Raw genomic sequence first — 18,701 nt, forward strand, 5'->3', positions numbered from 1 at the left:
CCAAATTCATAATGATGTTATTATTATTCCAATACTTAATAAGTTTATGTGGTTAGACTAATTTTTAAAATAGACTGATGATAGACTTCTAGCTCTCTATTCTAATTTCAAAAAATTATAGTAAAAATTTTCTGGTAATGTGAGGTAACTTAAATAGATATAGACTACTGTATTAATAAAACACTAAGTAAAAATGATTATTTTTTTATAAATTAAAAAAAAAATTAACAGTTTTCAACTTTCACTGAGAAAAATTCATTTTTTGCTCAAGTCATGTGTCTATATAACAAATGACCAAAGCTAACAAATTTATTCTCAGAATCTGTAAATTAGAATGGTATTAAATAGTATATTTTGCTTTTTCAAATGCTTTAACATAATGTCATTAGTTAAGAAATGATAACAAAAAAGTAAGGACAAAATATAACCACGGGATTACTCAGCTGAATTAATTTGTCATTTAACAATGGGTCAAGTTTAAATAATGCAAATGTTTTCTACCTGGTTAACAGGCCATCTTCGGGTGAGGACAGTTGAAAATGGAAATAGTATGTTTGCATATACTGTATTTATATTATTTATCATCATTGGAATTGAAAAATTAAACATCATTTCAGAACAGTAACTGTGGACAGAATTTTCAAATCTGAATTCTTTTGAAAATACTTATGCATAAAAAATCTTACTAATTCAGATATATTAAAAAGAAACTGATATTAATTCTACAGTAAAAGCAATTTAAGTATATTTAAGAAAATATAAATATTTCAATTACCTTATAAGATAATTGATATCAACAAAAATTATGAAATAATCAATAACATAATCAATAACATCAATCAGTTTTTGATAAAAGTGATGATTATTAATTTATTATTGATAAAATAATTTGATAAAAGATTTTGAAATTTGTTTTATTTCAAATTATTGGTAAATGAAACTTTATGGCTTGATGAAGATATATAAATATATATACTTTATCAAAAGAACTTTCTATAATATTGGTATGTTTTAATAAATTTAATATTGCTTGTTTAAACAAATTTAAAGCAATTAAATTTATTTAAAATTTTTTTTGATTTTCAAGGCTGAATTTATTTATATATCTATAAATTAACCATATAAATTAAATTCAGTAGTATTATCAATTCTTATAATTCTATTGAGATAAACCAAACTGTAATCACACTAGTAAATATAATAAAATGAATCAATAAATATTATAGATTGATTTAAACTGAAATTAAAAATATTCTGTTAAATGCTAATTTAAAAGAAATAATTAAATTTGTAGATTTTGCAATTAACAATGTAATGCATAAAAAAGTATTTAATATGGTATCAGTGGACCTACTATTGAGCCAGAATTTTCTTTTGAGAGGGGTTCTTTCTCAAATTTTAATTTGCAGTGGCCATGGCTGATACTTTCACTGCCTCAATCTTTCATTTGTTGTTTTGCTACTGGCAGTACCACTGAAATTTGGAAGTCCCCTTCCAAACTTCAGTGGGAGCCTTTTTCACTGAATTTCTTTTTCACTTCTTTAGTTCTTTCCTCTTCTTCCTCTTCCAAATGCTACATTGTTTCTAACTCTATTAAATCCTCATTTGTTAGCTCTCCATTGGCATAATCCACTAATTCAGCAATGTCTTCCACTTCAACATCTAAATTAAGCACATTGGCAAGGCCTGCAATTGTTTGAATTACCATCAGTTTGTTCACGATTGTCAAACAATTTGATATTGTTCGCAAAACTTTTAATGCATTTTCTCCATATGCCTTGCATACATTTATCTGTCACTTCGTCCCAAGCTGATTTAATGTTTTTAATGCAATTTAAAATACTGTATGATTTCCAAAAATCATGAAGGGTTACTACATCATTTTCTGTTGCTGCTACAGCTTGGGAAAAAGTCATGCACAAATAAAATGCTTTGAACATACATTGAATGCTTTGCACCCTGATCCATTGGCTGTAGGACAGCAGTTGTGTTTTGAGGAAGATACACTACCTTTACGTCTTGGTGTAGATCATCAAGATGCTAGGGGCGGCTTGGAGCATTATCAAGCAGGAGAATAATTTTAAAAGGAACTGCCATTTTCAAACAATAATGCTGGATTGAGGGTATGAAGCAGTTCAAAAATTAATCTTCAAATAAAGGTTGCATCATCCATGCTTTTTTATTTACACGATAGTAAACAGGCATAATGTTTTTACTAGCATTCTTTAATGCACATGGGTTTTCAAAGCGATAGATCAGGAAAGGCTTTAACTTGAACCCTATGGCATTCCCTCCCAACAACAACATGATCCTGTCTTTAAAAGCCTTGAAACCAGGCATTGCTTTAGCTTCTTTGTGCATATAGGACCTTTCAGGCATTTTTTCCACCAAAGCCCGGTTTCATTCGCATTGAATATCTGTTCTGGGCAGTAGCTGCCTTTTTTAATTATTCCATCCAATTCGTCAACAAATTTTTCTGCTGTTTCTACATCCACATTTGCCGCCTCACCACTGATTCTCCAATTATGTGGGTTGAATCTCTGCCTAAACCATTGAAACCATCCATGGCTGTAAATGATTCTGTCTATTTTTTACCTTCAAAGTCTCAAAGATACTGCATGCCTTAGCTTGAATTATTAAAAAGTTTATCGGCATATTATTTTGCATCTGATCGTCAAACCAGATCGCCAATAATTTCTTCATCTTATGAATAAGACCTTTTCATTGCATAGTTATTATGGCTTTAAATCCTATCGATGAAATACCATTTCATCACCCCTTTCACTCTAACTTTATCCTTTAAAATCGTTGAAATTGTCGAATTTGTCAATTTCAAGTCACATGCTATTTCTTTAACCGTTTTACCAGTAGTCTTGTATGATCTTTATTTTCATTTCAAGGTCGATAGCTTTCCTTCGTTTCTTAACAATTTCTCCAGATGATGCCATACTTTTTCTTTTCGTCGACACCTGTACTATTTTGGAGTTACAAATATAAAAAAAAAAAAGTTACACACAGTGACTGCTTGTCTGAATGAAACTGACTGAAAAAGTGCACAGTAAGCCTATAGTACGCTCAGTGCGCATGTCATCATTTGCCACTGACCGACACTAAAACTGAGAAAGGGGATTCCCCGAATTGCAGGTCGAACTTTGCTTAGCAATTCATGCAGACCAATTTCAGCAATCATTTCAAAAGGTTCCTCAGTTTCTTTCAATCCACAGAAGAAAATTGGTAAAAGAAAATAAATAAATAAATGATATCTAAATGATCAAATGGTATCTGAAAAGATAGTTTACTTCCAAATATTTTTCGTATTTTAGTTTAGATTTAAATATATTTTAAATTTGTATGAAAAATTTTATTTTATTTTTCAGTTCAACACATACCAGGCATTTTATTGACTGAGCAAATTCATCTTTAACAAGAGTTATTGGAAGTTCTCCCATTCCGTGTCTCCGTTGAAAACTTGGATTCATAATAAAAGAAAACCCACCAATATCCATTTTTTAAATTCTGATATAAAATGTTCTTTTTACATTATTTTTGAATAAATTTATTAAAAACAAATTTGTAGGCTATCTGGCTTGATTTTTAATTTATTAAGAATATAAAATTTTTCATAAACTTTTGTGTAATCGAATAAAATGCATATTCATTCGTAATCATCTTGATAAATATACAAAAATGTTTTATATTGTAAATGATTGTAAATTTATGATACAAACGTTTCAAATATGCCAACTTCGATGAAAATATTTTACAAATATTTTTTATTAAAACTAAAAATGGCATATTTGAAACTGAAACTAATGCTTTCATTCAGTTTCATTGAAACTGAAATTAACATTCTTCATAAGATTTAACTTTTCATTGGAACTGTAACTGAAATTCTGCAAAAGTTAAAATTTGCCATTTAAAGATTTTAAAATAGGAAGATTTATGAAAGATTAAAAAATTTTGGAACAAATTCAACGTGACAGCTTTTATAAATCAATAATAAAACCTGAAAATCACGCGATAATTTCCTGGCTTAGAATGGTGTCAATAATATTTTTATGAGTCTAAAATAATCAGAATTATAGAATTTATGACAATTTATTTGTAACTTTATAAATCAACAAAATTAATTGTTTATGAATTTTTTTTCGATATTTTTAGAATGCTTTTTTAAAAATGGGTATTAAATAAACCAAAAAATCATATTTTTTAAACATCATATATGATATATCATTAATAGTATGAAAATGCATTAAACATTTTAAGTTGGAAAATCTAAAAAGAAATTTCCAACATTTACGTCGCCAGAGCGCGTACGTTATCGGTAATGATATCGACATGGAAATTCTGACTTGGCGTTTATGACGTTTACACTTCCCGAGCGACTGATTGGATTTCCGTAGCGGTGATGTATTCCGACAACAACGTCCGACATTGGTCAATTCAGTTGTAAGTCAGAAAAAAGCGCTCTCTTATTGGTTACAACGCCCGAGGTGACGTCAGTTGTCTATCCGGTTGGAAAAAAGCAGATTAGCAATCGTTACAACCGTCATTCTGAAAGAGGATTAAGTTGATGTCGGTGTGAATTTTATATGTCGGTGCTCCAAAAATGGTACTAGAAACGGAAACGCAGAGACTTATAAACATATCCCTGGGTAAAATAGCAACGTATCGTAACCAACGTGGTAATTCGAATTTGCATAAGAATGTTTTAGTAGCCAACGTTTTGAGACGAGTCAGGAATACCGTAGTGGATGAAATCTGCACGTACAAAGTAAGTGAGGACCAATCTATAAACGAAGAACGTGTTTTAAACGGAGATAAAGACGTTTTATTAGAGAACGGCAACATCGAAACTAGGCCTAACGACGTATTCGGTTGCTTAGCGACACACGCCAGTGATGTCAGCGAGTCACGTGGTCAGTTGGATGATGTCAGCGATCTCCCCGTTAGTAATTGCGAAAAGAAAACAGAACATTCGGATTTTAATATGGACGAAGTTAAAGAATTCGACGAGAAATGTCACGTGAGAAGTAGGTGCCTGAAAAGAAGAACGTCGGAAGATGACGAAGACGACGACATTGTTAGGGTGAAGAGGAGAAGAGACTGTTACGATGTTTCTAATGACTTGACGAACTGGAGAGTTAAAAGAACAAATTCTATCGATTGTGACAGTGATAGCGATAGTGAAAGTTACACGGATACAAACAGTGATTCCGATTCCTATACTTATTTGGATTCGCCCGAGAGTTCTATGGACGTAGAACAAATCTGTGGATTGGTATCAGTTTTCAGATCTAGTTTTCAAGGTTTAGGTTTTTTAGGAAATGCCCGGACGGAGCAAAGGAAAAATGTAAAAACCCGTCCCTATCCAACGACAAATAACGATATAAGGCAAAATTGTTTGAGAAGAGGACTCTCTCTACCCGATTTATGCGCCAAACAGGCAGTAGAAGGACTATCTTCCACGCAGTCCTTCAAAATGTGCACTCCCATTTTAGCTCTCACAGTCTGAACAAACAGAAAAAATCAGTATTTAAAATCAGGCATCGAGTTATTCCAATCGACCAGTTCCTTGATGTAAGACTAGACTGAAACTCTTGTACTTAAAAGAAGAAATCTCAGTTCTAGTCACGAGGAGTTGGAGGGCCCAAACTGTCCATTGACCATATTATGGAAAAAACAAATAATAATGTTGTTTACTGATGATAGTTTATTTTTTCTCTCGTATTCGTCTGCCGATAATGGGCAGAAATATATGTATTTAAGGCTTCCTGTGGGGAGCTTGGTTTATGGTACATTTGTTACCTTATCAATATCGGTTTAAAAAAAGGGGGAAAACGTCACATGTACAGTTTTAATCACGAATGTTTTTAAACCATTATTACTCTTGTGTGAATGAAATGTATTTTTCTGAAGCAGAATTTAAAATAAAAGCTACTTTGATGTCATTTATAGTTGTGTTTTTGTTATCGCTATCCATTCGCTTTAGAACGAAACGCTTTATTTTGGTCTCATCAAAAAATCTTATATGGGTCAAGGGCATATTCGTACGTAAAATTTGTTCTAATTTCCCTTGACCTAATCTCCGACGAACAACAAACTGATAAACGAAAAATTCTGAATCAAAATACAAACGACGAGTCTAGCTTTTTATTGACAATAGAACCTGTTTAGCCCAGACTAGACAGCTGTTGCTTTCATTGCCCATTTCCTGTATAAATTTGGGGAAAGCAGGATGTTGTTTCTCAGGTGTTAACTACGCGACCGATACCTCCCGACGGACTAGAACATAACAGATCGTGCTTTGTCAACCTTGATATGGGACAGAACCTCTTTTTGGTTAAAACGAGGACATTAACCTGTTCCGCATTTACATCTATTATTGTCTATGGCAGGTGTTTTATGAGTCAATCTGCTAGGTATACGACCTTCTGTCCTGATTAACAACAGTACCATATGTCGATGCTGAAAATTTCCACTATTTGTCACGTCACTAATGACGTCATTCGTCTGATGTAAGGACTGCGAGGATTTCCCAATCCGAGTTTCCTCCAGCAGCGGCTCTGACCTTGTAGGGAAACTGCTATCTGGGTGAAACCAAAACCTATCGCAGGGGTCACGTTTTTAACGATAATGTGACAAATTCGTAAACATTCGGCGGATATCGATAATTGCACATTATCCATTTTTTCTAGAAATATAAAAATCTACTCAAAATTTACGCTTCAAAATGGTGTACGCTATGTAAAATTTGGTTTATGAAAACCAAAGAATTGCATTTAACCGTAACAGAATCGATAATTTATTACTAAAAATATGAAATTTTAAATCTAGAAGCGGAACCTCGAGTTTTTAATGGTGCCAATTATATAAAAGCTTTTCGGAGATTTTTAGATTTTTTTTTTTAAATTTTGGAGAACTTAAAATTCAAAATAATTAGAAAAAACTTTAATAGATGACAACCAAATTCATGAATGATTTATCGTTTACATTACAGTGATGTCGCGAGAATTTCCGTGTGAACCACTCCGGGCAAACGTAACCTATACGAAATACCAACTGATGTTACATCATAACATACAATGACACGAGAATTCTAATCGTTGTTGGAACCAAAGTACCAACCTTGTTTGATACCCAACTTTCACGTCCTTGCTTTGTTTTATTGATCGAATGATAGTCTCAACAGAGCAGGAAATCAGTCATAATTAGCATAATTTTGATCTTTGTTACGATACATTCCATTTCCACTGATTATGACCGATAGCTTTACACTTCGTACAGATAATTACGTTATCTTTATTTATGTTTCACAGCATTAGGATACTAATTTTGTTTGTATCTCATCCTACATTCTGTAACAGGATATTTTAAAGTTAAGTATGTATTATTTTTATACGGCCATTTTGCTTCTGTTTAATCACAGCTTTGTTTAAGAGTAGTTAGTGTTAATTAAGAGTAATAAAAACGCTTGCATTAAATTTATGCAACCTGCTATTATTTAGAAAGGAATAACAATCGATAAAAGCTACGAAATAAATGTATTTCGTATCCGCGTCGAATACGCCAGGATATAAATAAACTTACACGTGGCATTTAAAGTGCATGAACTTTCGGTGGTATTTACCTTATTAAAATTAAGAAAATACATTTAAACTCTTTATATCAATAGTAGAAATGGATATGAATGATGATTTTTAACTTTTCATCGATTGCTAATCATCGTACAGCAGCCATTTATGCAAATTACCAAGACTACTCCATGTTGTTTTGATCGTGCAGATAAAGCTATTTTTAATTTATAAAATCGATTTTAAAAATTATTTCAGCCTTTATTACAATACTATTCGCTTATTTATATTTATATATTTTATTTTTATGGATTTAATATTGAATTTTTAAACAGAGATAGGTGATCTCAGGCCGATTACAATGAAACCCTTATCCCGTCCGAGAGTCATGAAATCAATATTTTGCACCATTTAAATAAACTTTAATTTTTATTACTTTCGTATCATAATTTTACATAAAACGTTAAATTTTGGAGGCCCCGTGTCTCGGATCCCTGTCTGGGCATAAACATTAACATGCGTTTAATAATTATATTTATTAATACAGGACATTAAAACATACTTTTAAGAATTAATTTAAAGCAAATTTTATATAATCGAAGCAAATATATGCTTCGATTATATAAAATCGAAAATTTTAAATGATGAATTGCATATAAATGAGAGCCACGTCGAGTGACTAATTATGTTTTTGCTACTGCCATTTTTTAATGATCAATGACTCTTAGTAACGTTCATAGAAATACATTGCTACATTTTCGTCAGAAATTACTCAAAGATGCGAGAAATTAATAAAAATGTAACATTATATAACACTATTTAATATATTATTTAAACACTTTTTTTTACAATTTATTATCTGATTTTTTTTCAGTATCGAATATAATTTTTTTCTTAGAAATTTATAATCAAAGATAATCAAAAAAATCTGTCGATTCTGTACGATCTGTGTACGTTTGAGGACTGTCTATAAACGTCATTCGACGGCTTACAGTTGATAACGTCACACTAGTTAATCTTATCAAAACTTAATCACTACTCCGACGTCATCAATGTCGTATTCCGTGCGGGTTAAACTAAAATATCAATCGACATGTTTACATTTACTACAAACGTACGTCAAGAAAATAAAAACATTACGCATTTCCTCAAAATATAAAACTATTTTCTTTTTTTATTATTTATTATTTTAAAAATTGCTTACGTTGGAAAAAGAATTTCATATTTTAAAACATAAAAAACTCGCATACAGTACCGAAATTTTAGCAATAAAAAATTCTTATTGTTCAATTTTACGAGTTTAAATTCAATTATAAAAGCAATTGTGGCTATACGTTTCGTTCCTCTTCAATGTTTACCACAGCCACGTTGCACGGTTTACATCTACCGTGTTTATGTTACGTTTTACATTGATTTAAAACGGTATCGTATGCACTTTTATCCTATTAATGAATTATAAAAAGAGGAAAAAAATCAGTTATAATGAAGTGGTTGCAAGAAAACAAAGTAAAATAAATCCAAACAGGAAGCAATTGTAAGTAAAGGGTACAGGAAGTGACCACTAGAAACCATTGTGATTGGCTTTGTTATAATTTCACAATGAATAATCATTATTATTGTAGTCTATTCTTAAAAGCTGGTACAATATTGCTCAATTAATTATAAAAAAGTAAAAGAATTGTTTTCCAAAAGCTACAAAACATCACGTGATCGTTTATAGTTACATCTGTTTAATAAATAAAAATTATTAATCATGTTTAACTTTAAAAAAATATATAAAAATTTTAATTATTAAGGTAGAAATTTTATTTAATATTCCTACATTTCAGCAATGTATTGGTTAAAGCATCCTCCTCCTCCTCTTCTTTAATTTACTTGCAATAATTATGCATTAAAAAATAACACTAGCTTCACGTTTAAAGTGTATGTTTGTTTATAAAATTTATTAAAAGATAAGAATTATCTTGACGTCAGACCTTCTTCAGTCAACTACTGTCTGATACGTTGCCATGGGAACGGTGTAGAGGAACTTATCATGAATCATGCCATGACGTCACTAGAGTAGAAAGTGAATGGACGCACAAAGAACAAATTAGGTAATGGAGAAGTACATACTAAAATTCTCACGAATACGTTTCACCGTTTAAAAATTCGTTATTGGTACGGATTTTAAACGTTCTTGAAACATCGTACCGTCTTGTTTATTACGTTTGTTTATCTCATCCTTCATTGGTTAACCGGCACAATGTTCTGGTTGAGGTCAGTGTCCGGAGAGCGGGACAACAGTTCATTTTCCTTCTCCAGGAACGACTCGGGATAGATCGACCAGGTGTGCTTAAAGTGTCTAAACGTGGAACAGGTGCCTGGATGGGTCACACCTGTCTCACACCTGGTCACCGCGCCTAACTTAAAAAAATCACCAAACAAACTAATTTTTTCGGTTTTATTTGTATATATAGATTCGAATATTTTCATCTCCCCTTCCTTTCTAGAGAATTGTTACTAAACAAGTTTTTCTTTCATATCCTGTAGAGGTCGATAACTTCATTACTGTCCGGATATGAAGTGCGACGAACGAATCAGATTATCGTAATTATTGAGACACTACTTAAATGTTGCAGTACTGCGAGTTTAATATTTAAAAAAAAAACGTCCTACATTTTCTTGTTATTATCCGTAGTCAAGGCAGTAACCTGATTTTTATTGCTGTGCTGTTATTTATAGTCGAGTTGGTGTACTTTCCTATTAGCATTTTTGAATATCTGATCTTATGTTTTATAAATTGATATTTACTGCATCAATATATGTAGAATCGATGCTGTTTTTTCCAGTGCATTTTCTAGATTACACATCTTTATACAATATAAAGATGTAATCTAGAAAATGCATAATGGAAGCATAATGCTGATGCAAGATTATTACTTTCTTAACAATAATATTACATTACTATATCTTTTTTAAAGTAGAAAATGATTTTTACGATGCAAAAATTTTGATTATACAGTATTTTAAACTTTTTTTATGTAGCATTTTTAAAACTATTATAGATACATTTAAAACTTTATAATACAAAACAGTTTTCTTAAAGTACTAGTTTTTCTACTTTATATTGTAAGACAATGATTCATACATAGTTTTAAAAAATAATATTCGCTATAAATTATTTTNATAATCATTATAAAAGAAATCATAAAAAATTAATCTTACTTTGTGGGTGGCTACATACTGCATATTTTAAAACAATATTACAATAGGTATTCAACTAGGACAATATTACAATAGGTATCTTTCCAAAGCCTTTCCAATAAGTTTAAATGTTATTCCATCAACAAATTATGAAACACAATGGACTGTTTTGCTGATACAGATATTTATTATTCTATTTGTTGTTACAAAATTCATTTTGGCTATAAATAACCCTCTTCAGTTGTAACAAATAACCATGACTTACATAAAGCTTCCTTCAGAACATTATAATAATTATGTTTAACAAAAGATTTCAGCCTGGTGGCCTACCTCCTGCCAAACTGTTTATTAATTATTTAGCTTTAATTAATAGCCACAAACAGAATCCAGCTGTTCATTTTGTAACTTATAGGTATCTGACGACATTACTAGTGACCACTTTCATTTTAATATTGCCAATTATAAAGCATTTTTTTTTAAAGTGACATTTTCAAAATTTTTGTTCTCATATGTTTGTATGTCTGAAAATAAAAGATAACCAAATTTTATTTTATCATAATTAAAGTGCTTTATAGATGGCATCAGATGGTGATATAAAGTAAACTATCCTATCATTAAATATGACAGTTTCCTATTATATTTCCTATCATTAAATATGATAGGAAACTGTAAAATCACAAAAACTGGCCAAAATTAATACCATTAGATTGTATGAGTTGCTGTTTAAGCTACTGTATATACTATCTTTGGAATAAATTTAAATTATAACTTAAGTTAAATTATGATGAATTTGATTTTCTTTTGTATGACATTCTAATAACAGTTAATTCTGTTAATTCTGCTATAAGAAATTCTATCAATTTTTTGGCATTTAATAACATTTTAGAAGCTTCATATCAGAAATACTTCAATACAGACTAATTAGGAATAATAATAATCAAATTGACTAACAATAAAATCAAATATAAATTTAATTGTTATTCAATTTATATGCATAATGCTAACATTCAAACAAAATAAACTTGTAAAATTAGAATTTATTTTTTTTCATAATATCAAAACAATAAATACTGAACAAAAAATATGCTTACCAATTGTACATAATTAATGACATTTTGTTTTAAATCTTTTAATGCTGCAACTGCATCATCTGAAATGGGAAAGGATAATCCTTGGATAGTCTGATGTTTTTCATCTATTCCAATATTGGCTCCTGACTGAAACATTAACAAATTCCTATAAAGCAATATTACTAAAATATGGATAGTCTGATGTTTTTCATCTATTCCAATATTGGCTCCTGACTGAAACATTAACAAATTCCTATAAAGCAATACTATTAAAATAAGAATATTTTAATATTTTTTGTTTTTCTCTCTTTCTGCCCAGTGGGAGCCAAGAAAGTCTTTTAATAATACCCCTCAAGGATTTGGCCAGGTCCACAATGGAGGTGGTGAAGAACAAGCCTCAACATATCTGGGACAAACCACAAAACATTTCTGGGTTTTTCATCGCTTGGATTTGATCCCAGATCTGCTGGAGTAGATTCATCCCTTTGGCCATCCTGCTGTCAATATGAAAGTTACATTATGATATAAAATTATGGTATATTTTAATTATAAAAGAAAATCAAAATATAAAAAGTTAATAGAGAGTCATAAATATTGCTATCTGCTAGAAGAGTAAAATTTTAAAATCCTATATACAAAATTAATAAACTAAATACATTTAATTTTAATATTTTGTCTCTAGCAAAATATTTTACTCTGACAGTACTCTTTTCTTTAGTGCAATAGACAGTTAATAATGTAAATGAGGTTAAATGATTTTAAATGAGATAACACATCAAAAACTTTAATTAATTTTGTATGGACAGCCTGCACTATATATAGTTATTTATCTGTTACTAAACTTTATATAATGTATAGTTTGTGGACTATCCAAAATTTTAACTTAAACATCAATCTACAGTAGAACTCCAATTATCTGAGTTAATGTGGACAAAATGATTGTGGATGGTCACAATCATTTTGGATTAAAAATTATAAATATAAAATATTTATATGGTAGCATTTCAAAGCCTCTTTATACTTTATTTAATTTAATCATAAATGATGTAAAAATACTATTCTTATGTATTATGTAGCTAATAACATACAAAAGTTTTAAGAATAAAAATATGTATTATTGTAGTTACATTTTAACATGAATGATTTATCTCAAATTAAAGTATGATGATGAAAGGTAACAGAAACCAATCATTTTGTAATGCATATTATCATTTTAAACTTTCTTTTATTAATTACAGTATAAGAAAAGTAGTGTATTCACTTATGGGTTTGCCTTGGTACACATCAGAATCAGTTCAGATAATTAGGGTTCTACTATATACCAGTTTAAAATTCCTAATATTTATATTTATGTATGTAATTTTTATCATAAATTATNTATTCATCTAGTTTTTCATCATAATAATAAGTAACCTTAAATCAAATCTATTTACAAAATTCTAAGTTAAATAGTTTTATACCACATTTAAGAATTATTAAGAGTTTTAAAGTTTTGCTGGATGGTGAAATTTTCTTTAAAAAATAAAAAGATGTAGTTGTTTCCAAAAACTTGGGCGATCATCATTTATTTCTTTTAAATATTCCATAGTAAAAACTTTTGGCCAACCTGACCTTTCTACTTTCTAAAAATAAAAAAAAAAGTCGGGCCGACCAAAAGTTTTTACTATGGAACCTTTAAAAGAAATAAATGATGATCGCTCAAGTTTTTGGAAATGACGTCGTCTTTTTATTTTTTTAAAAAAATTATTAAGAGATTACATCTGCTATACGCAGTGTAACGGTGTTGCATTTGAGATGTATATTTTAATACAGTCTCCTGTTAAAGCTTGTATTTCTAATATACAGTTTTGTATGTAGTTGATAAATAGGGGAATAAATCATCAAAATGTGAAATCATCTTAGCTTATGCATAAATTTTACAAAGTGACTATACTTTATGCTATTAACATCAGGTGAATGTAAAGAAATGTCACCAAGCTGAATGTAGTAACACAGAGAGGAGGAATATAAATGCCCATATATTACATCATTTCTCTTATATCCAGTTTATTTGCATGCAAATTCTTAAGAAATGAAAAAGTTGTGCTTGAATTTTTCAAGACAGCAAAAGTTTGTGTTTTACTTCTATTTTTCCCCATAACATTGCATAACATTTTATTGTATGATGATTTTGAGAAACACATAACCACATTTTAGGAGAATTAACTGTATTTACGTAAGCACAAACATTTTAATATGACTTTAATTGCATTTCGTTTTTGTATGCTAACATATCAAAATCATTTTTTAAAATAATATAAATTTACCTTTTCTAATATAATATAATATTTTAGAAGAGGTATCAATTGAATTGAATGCATATTTTTGTTTTTCAGTTTTTGCTCTATCTTATAGGCACTAAGAACCTTTTCTCCATATCCTTTGTTGGTTCATTTAGGCTCAACAATGTGGCCTGTTGGATGATGAGACTTGGGGCTCAATGTTTCTGGGATAGACCATCCAAAAAATTCCTGGAAACATGCATGGTTCAAACCCAAGTGCACAGAACAGTAAGGCCCTTAACTGTCTTGACCATCCAATTTCACATTAAGTTCAGTATTCAATGTGTGGGAAAACTTATTTTAATGGTCTGTACATAATAATCATCATAATCAAATGAATAAATTTAAAAATTGTGCTTACAGTACTTCTTTTTATAGCTATCAACTCTTCTTCTGCATTTGTTAATGGAGCTGGAGCCTTTTCTGCTTGAATGTGTTTATGAAATCCTTGCAAAGTAACATCTTCCTAAAATAAATCAATTTCTTATATATTATATTAAAAAGTAAAAGCTAAATATGTATTTTAAACATGAATAAAGTAAAATTAAGTGTAATAAAATACCATTTTTTGTATTTAAATTATAAACTTTAAAAGAAAATTTCTAATGTATTGATATTTAAAATACTATAGAATAATATAAGGATAATAATATCATAGGACCTATGATATTATTATCCTTATATTATTCTATAGTATTTTAAATATTATACCTTCTTATATTTAAAATTTCCACACAGTAACTTTTTCAATTACATTAGTTATTCTTTATTAAAGTAAATTAGCTTGTTGATCAAATTCAAAATGACAAATTTCCTAGAACAATTTATGTTTAATTATATAACATCTTTTTTTGATTCTCTCAGGTTAAGCTACAAAAAAGCTTTTATAAAATTGAATGTTTAACACACAAGTCTTATAGTCAAATCAGAAACTCAGATACTTGTGATTAAAAGTTTGTTACTATATTTAATACATTAAGATTTATTGATGGTTAAGAGTATAAAAATTTGCATTTCTTCTAATTCAGAATGATTCTTCAAAATGTCAAATCTGACTGAAAATCTCTTGTATAGACTGGTCAAATTCATAACAAATCTAATCTGAGAATGGTAATATAACAAACAAAACTGAAAATCTATCCAATCAGCTATAAAAATGATTTTAGTGTTTTGGATAGGAATCTAAGTAAAATATATATATAAAGCTGGAAATTATATTTTTCAATTTACATTTAAATTTATTTAATGTTCACACTAATTTCAAAAATGTTGTTACTATTAATACTACAAAATTCATTAAACAAGATTAATATAACTACATAAAATTTATTACAGATATCAAATGTATACTTACTTTTCGACTGCCAAAAAGCTCATACTTTATTTGTCCTGCTCCAAATTCCTTCTTCATTGTTGCTTTTGTTGAAGCATACAACATTTTTTCTCTTACCTAATTTCAATTTATTATTATTTTATGCATAAAATATCAAAATTATACGAATGATATTTAAAATTTACTAACTGTAGCTGTATCCGGACACCAACTTATAAACACCCATTCTTGTCCAGGAAGAACATTATTATCCAGACAATAAAATAAGTAGCATGGTTTTTGTTCATGAATTAAAGCATTTAAATACCTGTCATAATCTTATACAAGTTAAGAATTATAAACATTATTATTCAATAAAAATATTCAATTGCATACTACCATAAAGAATGAGAATCATTCAGCACATTTCACAAAACTTGGATAGACTGACATGATGAATAGTAACAATAATGATTCTGTATTAGTATTCAGTCAGATTAAAAGCAGAAAAGTGAAAGCGTAAAGGTTGCTTTCCATATTACTAAAAAATACAGTGGTACCTTGGTATACGTCTGCTTTAGAATACGTCCTGTTTGGATGAAACAAATTTTGCTCGGTATACGACTTTTGTTCGGTATACGACTTAATTCAATTATACGCGCCATCTATGAACAAGTAGCACTATCAGTGTACTAGACCAGACTAGACGTTTGCAGTGCAACGGTTTATAACTTTGTTAAATTTCTTCCAATTTTAATTTGTAAGTAAAATTTTATTATTTTTATTAATCATGAATTGCAAAAAGGCAAATGAAAAGCAACAGAAAACTAAAAAAAATGACTAGGATCACAATGGAACTGATAAAAGAAATTGTTGAGAAATATGAAGGTGGCATGCATGTTCGATATTTTAACTGTTGCATACCGTATTCCGAGAACGACGATATCGACAATTGTGAAAAATAAAGACATTATTAAATCAGATAAGGGGTTAAATCAATTTCTAAACAGAGATCGAAGACATTATCATGTTGATCATGAAGATCATGTTGAGAAATTGCTTTTGCTTTGGATAACTGAAAAACAGAGTGCTGGCGACATCCTATCAGAAGCAATTATTTGTGAGAAAGCTAAAAAGATACATGCTGATCTCATGAAAAATCAAGCAGGAACTAGCCAAAGTGAGGTGTTTAAAGCCAGCCATTTTTTTTATACATGAGAACAGATTAATCATTTTTACATTACTTCTTATGGGAAAGATTGGTTTGGTATACATCCTATTCGGTATAAGTCCAAACACCAGGAATGGATTAAGGTCGTATACCGAGGTTCCACTGTACACCAAAAATAGAAATGGAAAAATTATGTTACTTCCTATCCAGAAGTCTCCATTCATCAAAATTCAGTCAGAAACTTATAAAATACAACTTTTGTTTTGATTGGATCTTCTATCAAATTTTGACCAACAAAAAAAACAACGGTTATGACATAGTAATAGTGACATTTTATATGTCTTGTTGTATCAAGGGATAATAACAGATCATTTCAAAAAAGTAAGACAAAGCAAAGAATTAGAATTGTTTTTAGAAGAGGATAGGAAGTATTCTTTCCTTTACATTGTTTATCTATTTTATTATAAAGACAACAATCTTAATTGGAGACTTGTGTTAAGTTGACTTAATTCTGTTTGCAATATTCTGGTATTGTGGAAATAGAAGGAAACAGAATCTACTTAATTTTTCCAATTCCACTTAGTTTTCATTTCTGGTAATGTGGAAAGCAGCCTCAAGGTATTTTCTGCTCTGAAACAAATCAAAAATTAATTATATGCAAACAGATTAATAGAGATTGTCAATATATAATAAATTCTATATACAGGGTTCCTACTCAAATTTTTGTTTTGAATTTCCTGACTTTCTCTGACCAACTTTGTCCAAATTTCCTGACCTTCACATTTCTTACAGTATAGAATATCCACATAATAAAACAGCATTTTACTTACTCAAGTATATCTATCCCTCTTTTTGAACAGTTGATACATTCCAAAGACTGTGCAAAAAAGTATAGTACGAGCATCCTGTAGAAAAATGTTTGATAGGATCCATGTAATGAAATAATGAACAATTCACAAACAAAACATGAGCTTTTTTTCATTTTTCACCATTTATCATTATTATTTGTATGTAAATCTAGTGAACACAAGGAAGCATAAAATCAACAAACAGTATTCTCTAATATACAAATAGTACTGTACTGTGCTTAAAAAAGATTAACTCTTGACTTAGAAACACGTAATTTTAAAACCAATCTTTCAACAAAAAGGGCAACTCTTTTTATACAGCAACATAATTTAAACAAAGTTAAATTTAAAACTTTTCAAATATAGCATTTTTTCCAATGTAAAAAACCGATCAGGCTACCTAGTTGATATTCAAAACTATAACATACTACAGTATTACTACAGGTATGATCAATTTGACAGTTTTTAAGTCCTAAATTTGTCAAAATCAGTGATATTTGTTACCCAACCTTATGTCTTTTAAACTAATTACTAAACTATGTATAAAAGTGCAGGAAATTAATGAATTCTGTAGTCCACTATAAAAGTATAAATTTATAATATACTAGAAAGAAATTATAAATTATGTTTTGTTACACAATAAAAATTATTAAAATAAAAATGATAAATATTTGTAATTTATTGGTATTATTTATCAATTTTTGCACTTTGTTCTCATTTTTTAAAATCAATTCATTGAACCTTACTTCAAATTGAGGGTATAAACAAAAATTGTGGGGGGAATTGGTAAGGATTAAAATATTTTGAAACATTTTTAACTGATGTTACATTATCAAGAGTATTGCAGATTATTCCCTCAAATTTACGATAAAGCATTTCTAAAATCTCAAAACGTTTAAAATTTAAAAATGCTGATTGATCTGGCAGTATATTATATTAGGGAATGTTTGATCCCTGGAGTTTTGCAATAGAGTTCCTCAGTTTGCATTTTATAATAATTCTTCACATAAACAATTAATTAATGTTAAGTTTTAAAAGTGACCTGCAACTGTCAGTAAAAGTAAGCCTTTGTATTAACTGTCAAAACATTAGAACAAAATTTTTAAAAAACTGAACAATTAATTTGATGTAATTTAGTTCTGATTTTGAGTGATTTTGAAATATATTCTTACAATACAATTGAACAATAAAACTTATTATATGCATAAAATTAAAATTT

The 18,701-nt window shown here is 29.3% G+C and overlaps 2 protein-coding genes and 1 long non-coding RNA gene across 7 annotated transcripts in view; 2 read left to right on the forward strand and 1 right to left on the reverse strand.

Annotated features, from left to right (window-relative positions):
* LOC111639295 overlaps window positions 1-3,574 on the forward strand; it is a 29,950-nt gene extending 26,376 nt beyond the window's left edge. For all 3 annotated transcript variants that reach the window (XR_002759038.1, XR_002759040.1, XR_002759039.1), the window contains one exon: window positions 3,378-3,574. This is a non-coding gene — a long non-coding RNA (uncharacterized LOC111639295). The remainder of the gene's footprint in view (window positions 1-3,377) is intronic.
* A 790-nt stretch (window positions 3,575-4,364) lies between these two features.
* On the forward strand, window positions 4,365-5,953 carry LOC111639292. The gene has a single exon (XM_023385138.1). It carries the CDS (start codon window positions 4,610-4,612, stop codon window positions 5,513-5,515), a length of 906 nt encoding a protein of 301 aa, XP_023240906.1. The 5' UTR covers window positions 4,365-4,609; the 3' UTR covers window positions 5,516-5,953.
* Window positions 5,954-11,800: 5,847 nt separating this feature from the next.
* On the reverse strand, window positions 11,801-16,095 carry LOC111639293 (twinfilin-1-like). 3 transcript variants are annotated; one of them, XM_023385139.1, is made up of 4 exons: window positions 15,674-16,095; window positions 15,506-15,601; window positions 14,513-14,617; window positions 11,801-11,977 (listed from the first exon to the last, which is right to left on the reverse strand). In XM_023385139.1, exons 2-4 carry the CDS (start codon window positions 15,587-15,589, stop codon window positions 11,816-11,818), a joined length of 351 nt encoding a protein of 116 aa, XP_023240907.1. In that variant the 5' UTR covers window positions 15,590-15,601; window positions 15,674-16,095; the 3' UTR covers window positions 11,801-11,815. The 3 variants fall into 3 exon arrangements, with proteins under 3 accessions (XP_023240907.1, XP_023240909.1, XP_023240908.1); XM_023385141.1 differs by having other exon boundaries at window positions 11,861-11,996; window positions 15,674-16,093; XM_023385140.1 differs by lacking the exon at window positions 11,801-11,977 and adding an exon at window positions 12,021-12,083 and having other exon boundaries at window positions 15,674-16,093.
* Between the last annotated feature and the right edge of the window lie 2,606 nt (window positions 16,096-18,701).

Source organism: Centruroides sculpturatus, unplaced genomic scaffold, assembly GCF_000671375.1.
Source record: "Centruroides sculpturatus isolate CEXI.00-Female unplaced genomic scaffold, Cexi_2.0 scaffold1275, whole genome shotgun sequence".
NCBI classification, from domain to species: domain Eukaryota; kingdom Metazoa; phylum Arthropoda; class Arachnida; order Scorpiones; family Buthidae; genus Centruroides; species Centruroides sculpturatus.